Source organism: Narcine bancroftii, chromosome 3, assembly GCF_036971445.1.
Source record: "Narcine bancroftii isolate sNarBan1 chromosome 3, sNarBan1.hap1, whole genome shotgun sequence".
Lineage (NCBI taxonomy): Eukaryota > Metazoa > Chordata > Chondrichthyes > Torpediniformes > Narcinidae > Narcine > Narcine bancroftii.
In genome coordinates this window covers 204070721-204091828 of record NC_091471.1, presented here as the reverse complement: position 1 = coordinate 204091828, position 21108 = coordinate 204070721, and the positions used below count along the sequence as shown (strand labels likewise).

Sequence of the window (21108 nt, the reverse complement as noted above, 5' to 3'; positions counted from 1 at the left end):
AGTCCACCCTCTTTGTCACATCCTCTAAAAATTCCAGAAGGTTAGTCAAGCATGACTTACCCTTAAGGAATCCATGCTGACTATTATTTCTGCCTAAGTGTTCTGTTATTACTCCTTTTATGATAGATTCCAATATCTTCCCCACCAATGACGTCAGGCTGACCAGTCTATAATTTCCCGTTTTCTCCCTCCCTCCCTTCTTAAAAATCGGCACCACATCAGCCACTCTCCAATCCTCAGGGACCTCCCCCGAATCTATGGAACTTTGGAAAATGTTGACCAGTGCCTCCACAATTTCCATAGCAACTTCTTTAAGCACCCTGGGATGCAGCCCATCAGGCCCTGGGGATTTATCAGCCCTCAGTCCCAACAATTTACTCACAACCTCCTGCTTCTGGATCCGGATATCCATTAGATCCCCTACTTCCCCAGGAAAGTTCCACAAGTCTCTTGATACCGCATGACCACTACCCCCTAACTGACCATAACCTATATCCTCCTTGGTGAAGACAGTTGCAAAGTATTTGTTAAATTCCTCAGCCATCTCCTTGTTTCCGGTAATAATTCCACCCTTTTCCGTTCTTAATGGACCAATTTTAGACCAAACCAATTTCTTCCTCTTCACATATTTAAAAAAGCTTTTGCTATCCTCCATTATATTATTTGCTAATTTCCTCTCGTACTTTATTTTCCCCTCTCTTATGACTTTCTTAGTTACCCTCTGATGCTCTTTGAAGGTTTAACCAGGCTTAACCAGGCTGAGGAACAGTTTCTTCCCACGGGCGGTGAGAATGCTGTATGGCCAAAGGAACTGCTCACTCTAACCATTTGTGACTGTCATATTCATGAAATAATATTTATTTGTATACATGAATACTTGTCCTGCTTATGTGTTATATCTGGTTGTGTGTCTGCATGTTTTGCACTGAGGGCCAGAGATTATTTTTTGTTGGGTTGTACGGTACTTGATTTTGGCAATTAAAAATATTGTTCAAAGGATATCCTGTCAGAAACCATTTTAAATCTCTGATATAACTTGAGTAAATTCTTAATTTCAGTCCACATTATGCTAATTGTATAAAAATAAAGCATAGCTGGTTTACTGCTATCACTGTCACTGAACTGTTACACATTGTAGGAGAGTTATTATCTAATATTAATCTTAGAACCACCAATAATATTTCAGATAATCACTGTTTTTATTAAATAATCACTGAACTGCATTGCAACTTTGTGTATGTAAATTACTACAGTATTTGCCTGCATAGTAATTGTTTTTTGTTGTAAAATTTGTCTCCTTTAACCTGCATCAGCAAGATCATTTGAAAAAATTCTTTATAGTCAGAATCCACACGTATTGGTAAAAACATGCTCTGACTGAGTAGGTAGGTCACACTGCCTATAAATGTGCTACACTGATGTGAGATTTGTATAGAACTTTTCCAATTCTGATGAAAGGGCAGCTACTGCTTGAAACATTATTTTTATTTCCATAGATAATGCTTGACCTGCTGAGTATTTCCAGCATTTTCAATTTTTATTTGAACTCAGTTATTACCTAATTAGATCACAACAATGGGCCTAGCGAGACATGTTCAACTTACATGGGGAATTCAAGATTTGACAGGAGGAAAATTCCCCCACACCCCACCAGCAACATTATTTAAGAGCATCATCAACTGTTGATTTGTTGGTTACGGGCTTGGTAGAGAGTTGTAAAGAAATTTTGTTTAACTTTGAAGAACATAGCAATTTCAAAGTTTTCAGAGAGAGTGTAACTAATATAGGAATTACATCCAGATATCTATAAACATAACTACATCCTAAGTGTTATTCATTACATTTTCATGACCATTTCTCCAAGTTTTGAGCCGTTAGCTAGAGTGAGGAGAGAGCCCACAGAGCAAGGTGATCTGTTAAAAGATGGAGAAGCAGACAAAAAGAACCCTCAGCAGGAGCTCCTGTCCAGCAAGACAATTCAAGGAATAATGCCCATACATCCAACTTAGTGGAGAATAATGTTTCACCAAACTCCACTTTACTGAGGAGGTAATAATGGAAGAATACATTATCTGCATTACAGACACCAGTGCAGAGTAAGGTTGTAAATGCATTTGAGAGATAGAGAAGGTGACAAAAACAGAATAATGCCTTTGGGTTTTTCCAGGATGATGCTGAGGGCCTCACCAAGATCTAAATATTTCCACCACACCACTGCAGTAGAGAGGTTGCAAAAGCTCTCTACTCCAAGAGAACTAAATATATTTCTTTGTCCTGCAAAATAAATCAGCATACACTACATGCATGTGAATATTTGCAGGTTTTCAAAAATGCATGGTTATCGGTTGTACCCATCAAGGCATCACATAAAAAGTCAATGTTCAGAAAGTGCACAGAATTTCAGATATTGGTCCGCAATTATACACAGAAGGTCATGCTGGTTAGTGGAAAATACTAGGACTTAGTTAAAACAGTAACAGTGCTCTGTGCCTTCTTTGAGTCACCATGTTTAATTAAAAGATATCAAGTTCAGGTTTTACTGTCACATGTATCAAGATACAGTGAGAAAGATTGGTTTGCTGGCATCTAGACAACCCATACATAGTAGAGCAGTAAAAATACAGTGCAGAGTTACAGAGGAACAAAGAAAGAGAGATCGGTTAATACAAAGCAAAGGCCACATTTCTTTTCCTGGTCGGAGGTCCATTCAAGAGTCTGATGATGGTTGGAAAGAAACTGTCCTTGAATCTGGTGATGCATGATCTCACACTCATGAATATTTTTCCCATGGAAGGAAGGTGGGATGGGATGAGTCTTTTCATATGTGGACTACTTTTCCAAGGCAGTGGGAAATGTTGATGAAATCAATGGAGGGGAGAAGGATTTGTGTGATGTTCTGTGTTACTTTCACCACTCTCTGCAGTTTCTTGTGGTCTTGAATAGAGCAGCTACTGCTCTACATATGTAATGATGTATTCTGACAAAATACTTTCAATGGTGCATCTGATAAAGTTGATGAAGGATACAGGTGGGATGCCAAATGTTTTCAGGCTTCTGAGGAAGAAGAGGGCCTGCTGCACATTCATGACCATTGCATCAACATGGGTTGTCCAGGACAGGTTGTTGGAGATATTTACTCCTGGTAATTAAAACTATACTAATCTCGGTCTGGACAAAGGGCCTTTCTAAGCTGTGTGTTTCGATTACTCTTGCTTCACCTCAGCAGCTTTGATGTGTGCATGATAGTGAGCCTCACCCCCTCCTCTGGATGTCCATAACTAGGTTTTTAGTTTTGCTGATATTGAGGGAGAGATTGTCATCCTGTCACCTTATTACTTGTCCATCTATCTCCCTTTTGTTGTTGCACGTGATTTATCCTACAATGGTAGTGTCATCTACAAATTTCCAGATGAAGTGGAACAGTGTTTGGCCACACATTCATGGGAGTACAAGTCAAGTAGGGGCTGAGTACACAGCCTTGCAGGGATCTGGTGTTGAGGATGATCGCGGAGGGAGTGCTGTCACCAATCCTCACTGATTAGGAAGTTGCAGATCCAATTGCAAAGGGGAGTGCTGATGCCAAGGTCATGGAATTTGGGGATGTTTATTGGGCACTATTATGTTGAAGCGAGAGTCAAGGATTATACTTGGCACCTTGTACTTGTAACTATATGTGCTTTTGACAACAGTTGTGGAGCAGGAGATGAAGAGGATGTGGGTCAGCTGTAAGCATACTGCAACCTTTACTTGTATTCATATTACCACCAGCCACAGACTTTATGACCACCAGTCTTTTAATGGTTTACTAACTCTTGTCCAGCAGATTTGGTGGATGGGTATGCACAAGTCGGTTAGCTGCTGGTGCTACTGACTGGGAACCATCTTTTTTTCTGTAAGAGAGAGTAAAATATTTTAACAAATGTTTTGGAATATGCTGATGCATCTTCCATGATAGAAAAACTTACAGTGAATGGACATTGTGAGATGTAGCTGTAAAGCTTGGATTACTGGCCCTTGTTTAAATGCTTGGTTGAAGATTTGTTTGTTTCCCATTCTTATTTATGTTTTTTTACATAGAATTTATAGTTTTTTCCATTCAAAATTTTTAAAATACCTTCTGGAGTGGCCATTCACACACAAACGACCAAAGCTCGAAATCTCTGCTTCCTTATGCGAGTTTACACTGAAAATCGGAAGTCCGGTACGTAAAGAGGCGGGACTTGCTGTTCATTAGCCCATTGTTTTTGGAATGCCTGCGGTTAACTTTAGACTGCAAGCATTTCGGAAAATGTACTAGGGGTCCAGGAGGTAAAATTTCAGAAAGGGAATGAGTCCTTTATTCCTGTTCTGATCTTTTTACACAGACTGTGTTCCAGAAAACTGAATCATTTCCCAGAACACAGCAGCTGTGTAAAAAACATAATTGATAGCAATTATTTGTAGTTATGCAGTGGGAGTATTCTGAGTTACCTTGTGGTAGAATTGGCAGAAGATGGAATGTGATGAATTTGGCCACATGTATAAGATAATTATACTTAATTGGCAGGGCACCCTTTACCTTGCAGCTTGACTGGTGACTGCCCCCTTCCACTGTTATTGCACTATATGCTGGAGGTTTCTTGGACCCTCAGTGCCCTGCAGCAACAGAAAATAAACCATCTACAATTTTATTGTTTTGCACTTCAGCTCAGCTTTTCAATAATCAAATAAGGAAGCAATTTTTACACAATTTCTGAGCCATTACTCCCAAAAAAACTGTTAAGGTTACATTATTGGAAGTTTTTCAAGACAGAAGTTGATAGTTTTTAAGGGATAAGTTAAATTTTATATTTATTTGTCACAAAAAGATACCTAGCACAGTGAGAGATGTTCCTCTGTCAACAGACCAACAGACTATCTCTAACATAATATATATCACAATTTAGAGTATAGGATTACAATAAAAAGTAAGATCGACTAGCACCAAACCAGGGCACCATGAGAGCACTGTAAGGGGTTCATTCAGGATCATCTTAGCTGTGGGGATAAAACAATCTCTAAGCCTATCGGTGCATGTTTTCAACTCTTAAGTCTTTCCCTGATTGGAAGAAAAAAAATGGTGTGATGCGTCTTTTGATATGTTGTAAAACATGTATTAAAACACAGAAATGCTGGAGGAACCCAGCATATCTCACAGCAACTATAGGACGTATAGATATATTACTGATATTTCAGGCCTGATCCCTTCAGAGAGAATGGATGCAGACCAGGAGATCACTTAGTAGAACACCTCGGCTCTGTTTGCCAAAATAACAGAGATCTGCCAGTAGCCAGCTACTTCAATTCTCCACCCCATTCCCTTGCTTATATGACTGTCCATGGTTTCATGCACTGAGATCACCCAACTGAGCACCCTTCAAATGGGTGACATTAACATCAATTTAGCCTCATTCCCCCCCCGTCCCCCGCACCCCCATCTTTACCTATGTCTCCATTCATGTAGCTCTTATGCTTTTAACACAGCCACCATTCTGGGATATTATTCCTTTTTTTTTCAAACACATGCTGTGTGAAAAGCATTGAACTGCAAATGGTTGCCATTCCAGTCCCGTCCTTTTTTTTTAGTCAAGGCCCCTAGTAATTTTTACGAACTGCCTGCAGTGAAAACTGCACTGCGGGCATTCCAGGACTAACTCGGGTCATGATGTGTATTGTATATCATAATTTTCTTAGAATATTGTGAATCGTAATTTTTTAGTGCTGCCTGTTCTCTCCTGCGACCTACTGTTCTGCTATGTCCCGGTGGCTCACTGCTACTCTCTCCCACAGCCCACTGTCCCGCTCTGTCCCAGCGGTCCGCTGCTGCTCTCTCCCGCGGCCCACTGTCCCGCTCTGTTCCGACAGTCCACTGCTGGTCTCTCCCACAGCCTGCTGTCCCGCTCTGCTCCAGCAGTCTGCTGTCTGCTTTCTCCCGTACCCCTCTGTTGCATTCTGTCTCTGCACTCCTCTGCCTGCTCTCTGATACTGTGGGCTGCTAAGCCTAACCTTATCACTAACACTAACTCTAATCTAAACCCCACGTCGAACCCCAATCATAGGCCTAACCCTAACGCTATCCCAAATTCCACACCTAACCCTCACCCTAAGGTGTGAATATAAATAAGGTCACCCACTATGCAGACAATAAACCTTCCCCAAGTCATATCAAAATGCACCACAAGTATTGGAAAGGAAATAAGGCACTGATCCCACTAAGAGCTAGAAACAGGCAAAGGTTAATGAAAGAATGAGCCAACCAAAAGTGACAGTTCATATGCCACAGAACCTCCGAGAAAGACCAGTGAACACAAGAGGGATGATATCCTGCTGCCCGCATATTGACAAACTAACCTGAACCCTAACCCTAGATTTGACACTAGGTGTGCCAGACTGTGAGTAAGCTGGTCTGTGGGTTTGTCCTCAGTTTGAACAGTCTGAAGTCCAGCGCCCCGCTCCCCCACTAACAGCCTGCCACCAGCCCCCAACGATGGGTAGCAGTGATTAGTAAGGGATTACTTAAGGTGGTATGTGAGGAAAGAAAAAAATTTGAAAACCGCTTCCTTCGATCAAAACTTGCTGTAGATTTTCCCACGCCCTTTTATAAATTGTGTGCATATGTTTTATTAAATTGTCTGTTTATTTTCCCATGCTCTTTTATACATTGTGCGCTTATGTCTTATTAAATTATACATGTTTTTCCCCACGCTTTTTCATAAATTGTGTGCATGTACTTCAGCTATCGCTACAATTTTCCCATCTCTTCTGTTAATTGTTGCACTGTAATAGGCTGAGCAGCCACATAATGCAGTGGGCTGAACCGTTGCCCGTGCAGCTCGCCGAGCAGCTGTGCAGTACCGCAGGCCTGGTCACTGCTCACTCACCTAGCTGGGGGGGAGGGCTACATGCGGCACTGCAGGCTGGGTCACAACACACTGGAGAGTTGGGTACTCACCTTCAAGATGGCACGGGGCTCCCATCGACTTTAAGATACAAGCCCTTCAGGTGAGTGGCAGGCTCAGGGTGATGTCACTTCTGGTTCTGGGTATCTGGGCTGGAAGGGATTTAAAAGTGGAGCCAAATTCAAATAAAGTTTCTTTGCTGACTAACACTGTGCCTGGTGTATTTATTTAGTAATTCTACTGAAGCAGTCGCTACAACGTGTTAATAAAATAATGTTTGATAGCAAACCCTTGTGTCCTCGTCTCTCATAGACCTAACACTTTCTCAACACAATTACCAGTTCAGGAATTGACAGGATTACTGTCAGCATTTCTCACCATTATCACCCTAATTTCAACCTGGCATATAAAACCAGGAGAATATTTTTGAGCCATTTTTTTGGGAAAAACAAGTGGGTCTCACATGCCGTCAAATACGGTATGTTATATTTGACATTAGGCCCAGAAACCGACGCTGTTGAGTTACATGTCCCGTCCCTTTCGCTCATGGAATGCCGGTATACTGTATAAAAAGGCAGACTGATACAAAATATTGCACATTTTAGTCATTCCAGTGTGAATGTCCAATGCCAGCACATTGGAGGCTCTTCATAAAGGAACAATCATGGGAATGCTGTATAAAGAACATATTTTTCTCTTCCCTTTTCCCTCTTTCTCCTTTACCTCAGTTCTGCATTCACAGAGCCAAATGCCCCCCACTCCCCGCCCCACCTATCAATTCTCATCTTTCCTCTCTCTTGACCTCTTGTCCATAACCAATTATCACCTTTTGTGTATTGGTCTCTACTCCTCCCCTGACATCTCTTTTATTCAGACATTGTCTGCTTTTTTCCCACATCTTGAAGAAGGGCTCAGGCCCAAAATGTCAGTTATACTGTATACCTTTACCTCCTATGCACACTGCGAGACTGCTGAGTTCCTTCAGCATTTCTGTGTTTTCACTTTTAGTACGTTGTTTGCCTTTCCTAGACAGCCACAGATGTAGATGATATTCATGGAGGGGAGGGAAGTTTTTATGTTCTGAGCTGCATTCACTACCTTCAGTTCTTTCTTCCAATCTAGCAGAGCAGATCCCATGCCATGCTGTGATGCATCCAGTAATTATGTTTCCATTAGTGCACCAATATAAGTGGCTGAGGGACAGAGGGCACATGCTGAACTTCCTATCTACCAAGAAAGTAGAGACATTGGTGTGCTTTCTTGATTTGTGCATAGATGTGATTGTCTCAGGTCAGGTTATTGGAGATATTTATTCCAAAGAACTTTAAGCTATCTACTCTTTCAACTTCAGTTTTATTAATGTGGACATAGACTCTGTCCTCTCCCTTGAAGTCAGTGATTATCTAAGGATATGGAAAAAGGCAGTAACTGGCAGTCATATTGTGACAGAGTATATAGAGGTGTTTGGGAGGAAAATTGGGAAAGGTTTGTTAGAGCAGGTCACACACAAACATATTAAAACAGAATTTTTGCAGGAGCTTTTGCAAGAGTGCTGAGACTCAAGATGGACTGTTATTTGCAAAAGGCAACAAATGTAGCAACAGACAGTAGCAGCTTTGTCTGGAAAAGAAAATTTACTGTCTGGAAGGTCATGAGATCTTTGCAGGCAGAGAACAGAAAAGAATAGGCTTTGCTCTCAGTGTTGGAGGGAGTGAGTGAGAGAGAGAGAGAGAGAGAGAGAGAGGAGAGAGAAACACAGACATCGATTATAGAGGGACAAGCTGGCAAGCTTTGGAAGACAGCCTGGTCAAAGGAGAGGACTAGCTATTTCCCTTGGAATAGGAGAAACAGAAAGGAACTCTGTGATAATCAGCAAGACACTGGAGTGACTGATTAAAAGGAATCAGTTGTGGATGTCCTGGAAAGAGAAAAACTCTCTCTGAAAACCAACAAGAACCTTCCTGAGTGGTAACCATTTACCTGTTAAGCACCAAAGCCTGGTGAACTTTATTAATGTTAACTTCTGTGCACAGTATAAGCATTGCCTGTAACCAGTGAGATTGGACTGTGAACCAAAGAACTTTGCTGAACTTAGACATACACACATTATACGCACGTGCGTGCGCTTAGAATTAGAAGGGGTTTAAGTAAGTTAAGTGAGTCAATAGAGATAAGTTAAAGTTTGATTCTATTTTCGTGTTCAAAGATAATTAAAAGCAACTTTAGTTTAAGTTACCCTTTGTCGTGGTGCATATCTATTGCTGCTGAGTTTTGAGGTCCTCTGGTCTCGTAATAATATCAGCCATGAAATAACTCAGTGTTTGTATGAAATGCTAAATGGTCTACTCCCATTCCAATGATTCTGTGTGTTGGGAACTTCCAAGTATGGTTCCTTAATGCTGTGACAAAAACAGAAAATGGAAAACAGGTTAGTTCTAAGGTGAGAGAAGTAAGGAGTGAATGCAAAGAACAAAGTAGATATCTGAGATAGGGTGAGGCCAAGGTTGCCATGGAGATAATTTGAAGAGGTAATTTGGTCAATGGGTGTAGTGAACTGGGATTCACTAGAAGTGTCCTGAACTAATGACTGGTCCCGCCTCCTGGCTCCTCCCCCTGGGGCCTGTATATAACTCTGGTTTCCCGTCTAAACCCTGAACCCCTCTGAAGCCTGTCCATGAACCCTACCTGTGCTGTAAGCTAATATAAACATTAGTTCTCCCTCCAGTCAGGTGTGAACTTTTATTTACGCTACAATTTTATTAGCTTACAAGCAAGGATAGAGGCGTTGCTCAAGCCCAGTGTGCTGTTGATAGACCCCCAGTCCCCCGACGCGGCTGAGGAGTTAGCATTCTTTGATAAGTCAGAGTGGAAATGGGATGGAAATTAAAGTGACAGGCAACAGGAAAGTCATCACTTACTCAGTTTGGTTTCACTAATAGAGAGGAGACTATGCTGTCAACAATGAATGCAGTACACTAAAGTGAAATAAATGCAACTGAATTTATTTTTTTTACTTTCCTGCCTCTAGCCACATGAGTGACTTTCTCCAAGTGCTCCATTATTTTCATACATCCTAAACTGTGTGAGTTGGTTCAGTTGGCCACTCTAAATTGTTGTTGGTGTGTAAATGAGTGGTAGAATAAATGGAGAGTTGACAAGGTTGTGGGGAGAATAAAATGGGATTAGTATGGAATTAGCAAACATAGGTACTTGATGGTTAGCATAGGCTGAAGATCTTTTTTGGGCTATATGATTCTATGACTCAAAGAAGAGTGATCGACAGAAACTGGAGAGCAGACCCAGAAGTCACAAAGGAAATGGTCTCTTTGAAATGCTGAAAGAGAGATAGAGAGGGAGATGTGACTGGTTGTGGAATCTTGTTAAAGCTGGTGGAAATTGTGAAGGATGATCTGTCGAATGCAGAGGCTGGATGTTTTGAAAGTGAGGTCAGGGGAATTATAACCTTGCTCAATTTATGAGAAGAAAGAATGAAATGTGAGAGTATAAGTATGAGAAATCAATAAGATGGTTATATTGGTTCAGTTATTCTGGGCAAATCCTATAGCCAAGTATTTTGCAAAGTTTATCATCCTTTGTGTTATCATTCCCTGACTGTCCCCCCTCTCCCACAACTCATTAACTAGATTACCTTTACAACTTATTCCCATGTTAACTCTGGCTTTTTCCCTCGACAGATATTCTCTTCATTTTATTCATCCTTCTCCACCTTCTTTGCAGTTTGACCTGATATAATAACTTTTGGTTTACTTTCTATAGATGCTGCCTGATGAATTGAACATTTCTGGCATTTTGTTTTCATTTCAGATTTCCTACATCTTCAGTTTTATTTTTTCTATTTTCATGCTCTTTAATGTTTTTTTTTCTATATGTTACTAAATTTGATTGCTATTCGTTACCAAATCACAGGGCTGGAAAATCTTCCTTCCAAAGATTGGCTGAGAATTTGCAGTTGCAATTATACCTCCTTAAAATGAACAGCATGTGTGATATCTAACTATATACTGTTAACAATAGTAAAGGTTTAGTGCAATTTTTGCTAGTGAAACCAGGACAGAATCAATGGAATTTCTGAAAAACTGTGCTCACTGTAAAAAGATATTGAAAATTTGAAGCTTTATTGAACAATATATATTGATTGTAAACAGCATATTAAGTTATAATGGCATTTGAGCAACATCTTCTACAATGTGGAATGTCATAACATTCATATTAGGATAAAGAAAGCACATATTTTAACATAAGGTACTTTTTGCAAATAAATCTGTAATATTCCAGCTTCTATCTATATCCCACGTTGATGCACATTATTTTAAATCAATACTCAAAACTGAAGATCTTTATTCTTCTGATCTGAAAATCTGGGCCTTGTCATGGACTCCACCACAAAACTAGGGGTTAAACAAGAAAGTTTGTGGATGCTGTAATTATAGTTTAATGCATAAAAGTGCAAGATAAACTCACCAAGTCACACAGCGTTCTTTATGACAAAGATGTATAACCAACGTTTCAGGTCAGCCCTTTGTCAATAAATGAGCAAAAAGCAGACAAGCATCTGAATAAAACAGTATTGGGAAGCCAGATGGAGGAGTGCAGCCCCACAGGCAAGAGGTCAACAGTGGACATGGGTGGAAGGGTAGAAGACAAAAATGCTGAGAAGTGATAGGGCTCTGAAAGGAGAGGGAAAGAGATGGGGAGCTGGAGGAAAGGATACAGGGATAGCGAGAGAGAGAGAGAGAGAGAGAGAGAGAGAGAGAGAGAGGGCTTTTTAAAAGAAACCAAAGAAGCCAATGTTAATGCCATCTGGTTGGAGAGTGCCCAGACAGAATATTAGGTGTTGTTCCTCCAATTTGTTAGTGGCCTCGGTCTGGCAATGCCTGAGGCCTTGGACAGACATGTCAGCGTGGGAGTGGGGCACAGAATTGAAATGGTTGGCTATTGGGAGGTCCCCATTATTGCAATGAACAGAGTGAAGGTGCTAATCAAAACAATCTCTCACCCTGCATCCAGTCTCTCCAATGTAGAGAAAGCCACAACAGGAGCACTGGATACAGTTGATGACCCTTGCAGATTCACATGTGAAGTATTAATTCAGTTGTAATAACTGTTTAGGGACTCAAATGGTGGTGGGAGAGGAGGTGAGGGCGCAAGTGTAACACTTCCCGTGGTCACATGTGTAGGTACCAAGGAGATTAGTGGGAAAGGATGAGTAGATGAGGGAGTCACGGAGGGAGCAGTCCTGCAGAAGGCAGACAGGGGAGAAGAGGGGAAGATGTGCATGGTGGTGGGATCACTTTGTAGGCAGCTGAAATTACAGAGGATAGATAATATGTTGAATATGGAGGCTAGTGGGATGTTAAGTGAGAACAAGGGTAATCCTGGCCTTGTTTTTGCTCTAGAGGAAGAGGAGACCAAGGCAGATGTGAGGGAAATAGAGGAGATGTAGGTAAGGGCTGAGTTGATGATGGAAGAGAAGAAGCAACGTTATCTGAAGAAGGAGAACATCTTGATTGATCTGAAATGGAAGACCTCATCCTGGGGGCAGATGGAGATAGAGGTACTGAGAAAAAGGAATGGAATCCTTACAGGGGATAGAGTGTGGGGAGGTGTTGTTGAGGTAGCTGTGAGATGGGGTGGATTTATAAAAAATGTCTGTAGAGAGTTTGTCTCCCAAGATGGAGTCAGACAGTTCGAGAAGTGGAGAGAGTTGCCAAAGATGGACCAAGTGAATTTGAGATCAGGGTGAAAGTTAGCAAAGTGGATAAAGTTGGCAAGCTCAACATGGGTGCATAAGGTAGCAGCAATATAGTTGTCAATGTAGTGCAGAAAGAGTTGTGGAGCCTTGCCTAGGTAAGCTTGTAGTGTGGATTACTCCACAAAGCCAACTTAAAATGCAGGCATAGCTAGGGCCCATGCAGGTACCCATGGCTACCCTTTTGACTTGAAAGAAAGTGGAATGAGCAAAAGGAGAGGTTATCGAATGTAAGATCAAGTTCTGCCACTGCCAGCCGGAGGAGGGTGGTGGTGGAGGAGGACTGGTTTGGTCTGTTCTTGAGAATGAAACAAGGGGCTTTGAGACCTTTGGTGTGGGAAATGGAGGTGCATAAAGATTAGACATCCACAATGACAATGAGGTGGTTGAATCAGGGAATTGCAAGTTTTTGAAGTGATGGAGGTCATGTGAGGTATGTAGGTTTGGATGGACTGGACTGGGGGAAAAGTAGAGTCGAAGTAAGATGATACATGTTCAGTGGGGCAGGAGCATACAAAAACAATGGACAATTGGGTTTGTAGATCTTGGATAAGAGGTAGAACCGGGCTGTGAGGATTGGAAACAATGAGGCTGGAGGCCGTGGGAGGGAAATGGTGCTTGAGACAGTAGCTTGATGATTTTTGGTGGTGTACTTTTCAAAGGGTAAATAAGAGGAGGTGTCTGAGAGCTGTCATCTGGCCTCAGCAAGGTAGATGTCAGTGCATTAGACCACAACATTACCACGCTTGTCTGCATGTTTGATAGTGAGATGAGGATTGGTACGGAGAGAGTAGGGGTGAAATCTGAATAAATGAGGTGAGTGGTGAAGTTGAGATGGTTGATGTCTCAGCTGCAGTTGGAAATATAAAGATTTCGAGTGGCAGAAGGCCAGAATGAGGTATCCAAGAGAAGAAAGAAATCTTAAGGCAGGAAAAGTGGTCTTCAGTAGGGGGTGGAGAATCCTGGTAGAAGAAGTGGATGGAGACAGAGATGGAGATGACAACAGGGTTCAACATCATGGCATTTATGGAACTCATTGAACTGGGATTCAATGGTAGGGTGTTGTGCTGATGGCTGGTCCTGCCTCCCAGCTCTGTCCCCATCTGCCCACATATAACCCTGGTTTCCCATCTAAACCTAGAACCCTTCTGAAGGCTACTGAACCCTACCCTTAGTTATAAGCTAATAAAAGCATTTGTTCTCCCTCCAGTCGTGAGAGCTTTTATCAGGGTGAAGTAGGACCAAGGTGAAGCCTCTACTCAGGACAGAATGTTCTACAAAACTAGGGCCCTTTCATGGAATTTTGCACAAAGTAACTCATTTACACTGTCTTCACAGGCAGTGCTCTCCATATTAAAACTGAGCTCCTGATTTCAGAATCCAGAGAGATTTCTGAGAGTTTAACTTGTAGACTGTCAGTTATAGGCAACAGACTTCTCCAATTTTCACTTATCCATGATAAATTTATCACCACATGCTTCTTTAATCTCACCTTTACTGATGAATGCTACTATTTAATTCATGACATAAAATAAAGGCATATGATATCATTTCAAAAAGTGGCTATTATTTGGAATAATATTGGAATACTAGGAGGTAAATGTATCCATCTATTGCATGCAGAGTACTTGCATCTCCTAGATGAAGCCATTACAAAATCTTCCTGACTGTACCAAAGAAAGTACATAAAAGACGACTTTTTGTTTCGGTCAGACAGTTCCAGCCAGGGAAAGTAGATTTCTATAATGGGTCCTGTGCCCTTCATCTAAGTTACTACACAAGATTAGCCTAGCATCTCTTTTAGGTATCTGGGGTCCAGCAGAAATCATCTGACCCAAAGTGGAGACATTTAGTTTTGTGCATCATTGGGCAAAACTCCATTTGTATTACCACACCATCTCATTATCATCTTTTCCCTCACTTTTCACCCAGAAACTGAATGAATTAATATCCCAATTTCCTTTTATTAGTTTGTATTTTTCAAATGGCATTTTAAAGCTCCTGCATCCTGCAAATTTAATTTTGGTTGCATTTTGATTTTGGCAACATGGTTGTTCAAACCAACAGTTCCATCATGCTTTCCAAATTCTGAACCAGGAAGATTCCCTCTGCCCTCCATTCTTGTAAATGTTCATGCTTTTGAATTGTTATATTGCTACTGTCAGTCCTTTGACTCTTCCATTTGTTTTACATGGTCTTTTTGTGCAAGGAAAAATACAAGCACTCTATGAAGTCTTTTGAACAGTAAAAAGGAGCATCTCAAGCTCTCATACATAATGCAGTCGTTTGAACAACATTGGTGGCTGACAAGCTGATGTGATTGTGTTGACATAATTTAATTTATTTAATTTAATTTAAATTAAACCATTAATACCTGCCACATATTTTTGTCCTATCTAGAACATCTTATACTTTACAGCAAGCTAATTTAATTTAATTTGCACTGTAACTCTTTCATCATAATTCCAACTTCAAAGCACTCATTATCCATTTAGACAACCTGGGCACAGCAGGGAACAAAGCATGTTATTTTTCCTTTCTCAATCAGCTCTCCTTTAATCTTTGTATATGCAGAAAGATTTTAAAGTACTATTGTTCACAATATTTGAACTTAACTCACTGAGCTAAATTGTCCATGAATATGTTATAACTATTAAAACTAACCTCTGACTCATTCGAGGTTTAAGACGATTAGGAGGTAATCTAAATCGACCCAATATAAAAAAGTACTTATTGCAAGTTAACAAAGTACTGATGTATTTAGCAGCCTATTAAGAGAGAACCTTTAATTATCTTGACTCAGATCAGTTTTAGACAGGCATTGCTCTCCAACTGTCTGTGTAGAGTTGAGTAGACAAAGAATTGCAGAAGGAACTCAGCATGGACAGAAATGGTTTTCTCTCTGGGCCCTTTACCAAGACTAATGGGAAGATGGCGATGTTACATATACAAGGTGGGGAAAAAGCTGAGAGAGGGGTCCAGCATATGTATTTTTTCTTTGGCTTGGCTTCGCGGACGAAGATTTATGGAGGGGGTAAAAGTCCACGTCAGCTGCAGGCTCGTTTGTGGCTGACAAGTCCGATGCGGGACAGGCAGACACGGTTGCAGCGGCTGCAGGGGAAAATTGGTTGGTTGGGGTTGGGTGTTGGGATTTTTCTCCTTTGCCTTTTGTCACTGAGGTGGGCTCTGCGGTCTTCTTCAAAGGAGGTTGCTGCCTGCCAAACTGTGAGGCGCCAAGATGCACGGTTTGAGGCGATATCAGCCCACTGGCGGTGGTCAATGTGGCAGGCACCAAGAGATTTCTTTAGGCAGTCCTTGTACCTCTTCTTTGGTGCACCTCTGTCACGGTGGCCAGTGGAGAGCTCGCCATATAACACGATCTTGGGAAGGCGATGGTCTGTATACAAAGGAGAAAAAAGCTGGGAAAGGTGCCCAATGTCTTGGGGGGGGAGGGGGGGTAAGGAAGAATTAATGTGCCTAAGGGCGGCATGTAGCAGTAAATGCAAAGCTGTTACAGCGCCAATGACCGGGACCAAGGTTGAAATCCAGCACTGACTGCAAGGACCTTTCCCCCATGTCTGTATGGGTTGCCTCCAGGTGCTCCAGTTTTTCCTCTCACTGTTCAAAATGTACCAGGGTTGTATGTCAATTGGGTGTAAATGGGCGGCATAGGCTCGTGGACCAAAGGTATCTGTAACCGCACTGTATGTCTAAATTTTAAAATTTTTAATTTTTTAAAAATTAAACTTCTGGTTGGCTGCTCATGGGGTAACAGCACCAATTTAATGCTCCTACTTATTTTACAATTCTTCCATCTACTCAGTTCTTTATTTTCTACAACTAAAATGCTCCATATTATTTCCTTTTCTTTATTCTACTGATATTCACACTGAAAAGCCTACAAGAAGCAAATTTGGGAATAATGGTAGGGTGTTAATTTGACTATGGAGACTATCATTAAGGTACTGAATCAGCACAGACAGACAATAACCGATGATCTTAAAGAAGTCTCAAGTCAGATTAACACTAAACTTGACCAAGTCCAAAAACTAATTAAAGAACACAGTGAACGTTTGACAACTGTTGAACAGGAATTGAGCAACCTAACTGAATGTGTCAATGAAGTGGAAAATACATGTTCTGGATTAAGTGAAAGTAATTTTAAATTTACGGCGAAAGTCATTGATCTGGAAGGTAGAAGCAGGTGACAGAATTTACGTATCCTGGGCATGGCTGAATCTACAGAAAGTGGCAACTTACAAAATTATTTTCAGAGTTGCTTTACAAGGGTTTTGGGAATGAGCTTCTTTCATCTCTAGTGTTTGATAGAGCTCATCTCATTTTATTACCAGCTCACGAGCAGAGACAGCGTTCGGTCATTCTTCGACTATATCATTATCAAAAAAAGGAGTCTTTGATTCATGAAACCCATCGAAGAGAGACACTGGAATATTGCAATCAGCATATCAGAATTGTAGAAGATGACTGTCCTGAAATCATGAAGCAGTGCGCCAAATACAGAGAAGTAATTGTCGGAACTGTACAAACATGGTTTAAAACCTTCCCTGCTATATCCTGCACATCTCTGCATGTTCCAATGGTCAGAAGTTACTGCATTCTGCTAAAGAGGCTCAGAGCTACCTAGAAGATCGTACTACTACAAGGTGCCCAGTGTGAACTTCTATTTGAGGATTGAAGATGATTGACTATTATTAATTTTAAGATTTTACAACATTTATTTTGTAACATTTGTTGGTCGAGTACTGGGCAATTTTTCTCTTTTATTTGTTTTTTTTCCTCTGAGATATTAAATTTACTAGGGTTGTATTTATGCAAGTTTTTTTTCCTTTTATTAGTCATTGAATTATTATGAGAAGAATACTAAGAAATACATATTCATTGTTTTGAAGAGCTGCTTATATTTACATTTGCAGCAATGGTGCTAATGCTAACAGATCCAGCAGGGAGAATTAATGGAGTGTGAAATGATTTTCTTTGGTAAGCTTGCTGCTGAATCTTTAGCAACTATCTAGGGTTCAGGAAGGGAGGGGTGGTGGGGGAAGTTTTTTGGATTTTCTTTTCTTCAAGGTTGTTATGACTTTAGGAATATGTTTAAACTTTGACTATATAATATTTTCTACAACATATCACCAGTTTCATATTTTTACTTCAATATTAGTTGTACTAATCAATATACATTAACAATGGAAAATTATGGATAATTCTATTAACTTTCTTAGTTAGAATGTGAAAGGTATAAAGAAGAATAAAGTATTTTCACATATTAAACAGCTTAAAGCTTTTATTGTATTTTTACAAGAAAGTTGTGCTAATTCCCGCCTTATGGCAAAGTGGAGGGAGCAATATTTTCATTCCTCCTTCCAGGCTAAAACCAGGGTGAGGGGTTCAATTCTTATTAATCAAAATATTCCTTTTGTCCATCACAAAGTCATATCAAATACAAAATGGTTGCTATATCATTGTTTAATGGAAATTAAATAATAAAATGGTAGTTTTTACTCCTAATGTAGATGATGTGGGTTTTTTTAATGTTTTTTTTCTTCCTTACTTGATTTCAGTTCATACTCTCTAGTACTTGGAGGGGATTTTAATTGTTGGTAAGACCCTGCTTTGGATCGTTCATCTCTTAAACCCACTATAATTAATAAATCTGCCTCATTAATTCATTCATTTTTATCATTTTATGGCATTTCTGATATTTGCCATTTTCTTTCTTTTCACAGATTTATCAAACTTATTTGCAAATTAATTATTTTCTTATTGATAATCAGTTGATCCCACTGACTCGTTCCTGTAGTTATGAAACTATAGTAATAGCAAATCATGCCCCTGTTGTGTTATCTATGACTTTTCCTGGCTTTCCTCAAATAAAAAGACATAGGCTTTTTAATTCAAGTTTACTATCCAATAAATAACTTTGTAAAATTTATGGAGAAGCAGATAACCTTTTTCTTTGATACAAACAATTTGTCAGAAAACTTTTCTGAGGGGCAAATTATTTTTTACACAATGAATATCGTTACGAGCCCAAAGGACCCCAAAACCCAGCAGCAATAGATATTCACCAAGACAGGTAGTTTTTAAAAACAAAAGTTGTTTTTAATCAACTTTAAACATGAAAACAGTATCAAACTTTAACTTATCTCTATACTTAACTAACCCAAATTAACCCCCTTCTAATTCAAAGTGCACCTGTATGTAATGTGTGTGTAAATTTATGAAAAGTTCTTTGGTTCACAGTTCAATCTCACTTCTCCTTCTTCCAAGTTCTCTGGATACAGGCAATTCTTATACTGAGCACAGAATTTAACATGTATAAAGTTCACCAGGCTTTGGTGCTCGAAAGGTAAATGTTTTCCGATCAGGAAGGTTCTTATAGGGTTTGCAGAGAGAGATTTGTTGTTCCAGGATTTCCACATTAATCACCTCAAGGTCTCGCTGATGAAACTTGCCCCATCAGGGTTTTCCAGATGGTAACCTCTTTCTTCAGGCTACCATAGAGTTCCTTTCTGTTCCACTTATTCCAAGAGAAACATCAGAAAGATAGCACTTCCAGCCGTCCATTGCTCTGGAACTTTCTGTTTCCAACCTGCTCTTCCTAGCTTGTTTCAGCTGTGACTGTTCAGTCTCTTTTCAGTGTCACACACACTAGCTGAGAGGGCTTGTCTTCTCTCCCTCTCTCTCTCTCTAACTGTCAGAAAGCCATGTAACTCTCTCACTTGCAAAAACCCCACCTTCTTCAGCAAACCACAGGAGTTCTTCTCCTTGGTCAAGCTGTTGTCTTAGATAAACAAAACCCAGGAGTGACCTTTCTGTGAGCACACTGTAAGTACTTTTTAACTGCCAGTTTGTCTCCTCCAATGATCATTCATTTCATGACATCATTTCAATTAGCACCTACTTATGAAATGTGCATAAAAGTCTCCAAAGATCCTGCAATGTTACTGAATATGGATGTAATGGAAGATTCTAACCTGTTTTTTTAAACTTGCAGCTCTGGGTTCTGCAAGGCTGAGAACCTGCTTGTGTTTTAGAATCAGCAGACATAAGCTAAATTACACCAAGGGGCCAGAGATGCTGTTATCTGACGAAAGGACATCTGTGTACCAAGAACATTTAATCTTCCTGCTTGTTTTGGTCACAGACTGTCAGAGGCCTAGCCTTGATGCAAAATAAACCATTGTATTCAAAGTGATAAGCTGAAAATTATGTTATTCGTTAATAGCCTAGCATGCTAGCTTGCTTGGTTATCTTTCTTGCTGTGCTGGGAATAAGTGCTTGGATAAGCAGTTTTTGGGTAATATAAGCCATGGTCCCGCTGCTGAAGAGAGAGACTCTCCGAGAGGTGGCAACATCTCTCAGCAAGAAGAAGAACTTCTGGAGTCCAGCCAACGTCCCTGTCAGGGGAGGTGGAGAAGTTGCTACCGGCGCCCTGACAACCAACTACAAGTGTGCAGTCATTGCCTTGCTTCAGCAGTTGGGACCAGTCCAAGCATTGATAAGTATAGTTAGGAAGGGCTTGCATATTGTAGTGTGAAATCAGCTTTTGAATTTGTAATAAACATTTGTATAAACTGAACTGCTCTCGGTGTGTGTGTCTATTTTCTTTTGGTAGCTCAAACACTGTGACCAATCTAAAATGAACAAAATGAGAGGTATAAGTTTACCCAAGACAATGGATTCTTCAGTCTTTCAAATAAGATCTGTTTTAAAATGTGTGTATGTATGTAACCCACTAATCTCACCAAATTCTCCCAATATTTATCCATTACAATATAAAAAGGAAGTCCAATAAAGAAAAATTAGAATTAGTTAATCATTTGAGAGGTTTTGCAGCCAAGTGGCAAACTACACAGATTTTAAAGGAGGATGGTAACATTACTACAGACCATTCTGAGATAAATGACACATTCAGGAATTTTGTTTCTCAACTTTATATCTCAGATTTCACAAATGATAGTAATTTGATGGAAAAATTCCTGGATTGTTTAAATATTCCCACATTTTCTTTGGATGACAAACCAGACTAGATGAGCATATATCAAATGAGAAAATAGTTGCTGCTATTTCTTCACTCCATTCAGGAAGAGCTCCAGGATCTGATGGATTTCCTGTGGAGTTTTTCAAACCTGTTTCTCAACTACTTTCACCTCAATTAAGTTCGGTGTTATCGGACTCGATCAGGCAGGGTAATCTTCTGGCAACATTTAATGAAATTTGTATATCTCTTATTGCAAATAAAGGTAAAGATTCATCTGAGTGCTCTTCTTACAGGCCAATTTCTTTATTAAATGTCAATATAAAAATTTTGGCTAAAGTTTTGGCCCAGAGATTGGATAATATCTTACCATCTATTATCCCTGAAGACCAGACTGGTCTTATTAAAAACCATTACTCTTA

General features: G+C 40.2%; 1 protein-coding gene across 15 annotated transcripts in view; it reads left to right on the top strand.

The window, feature by feature from the left end:
• Positions 1-21108, top strand: part of ttc29 (tetratricopeptide repeat domain 29) — a 445918-nt gene that overhangs the window by 373461 nt on the left and 51349 nt on the right. For 6 of the 15 annotated variants that reach the window (XM_069926389.1, XM_069926387.1, XM_069926393.1 and 3 more), the window contains one exon: positions 17040-17425. The exons of 4 other annotated variants lie outside the window; for them this stretch is intronic. In XM_069926389.1, the coding sequence (XP_069782490.1) occupies positions 17040-17332 (293 nt within the window). In that variant the 3' untranslated portion in view covers positions 17333-17425. Of the gene's footprint in view, positions 1-714; positions 765-17039; positions 17434-21108 lie in introns of those variants that run through there. 5 more of the 15 variants (XM_069926382.1, XM_069926379.1, XM_069926386.1 and 2 more) reach the window with 4 other exon arrangements.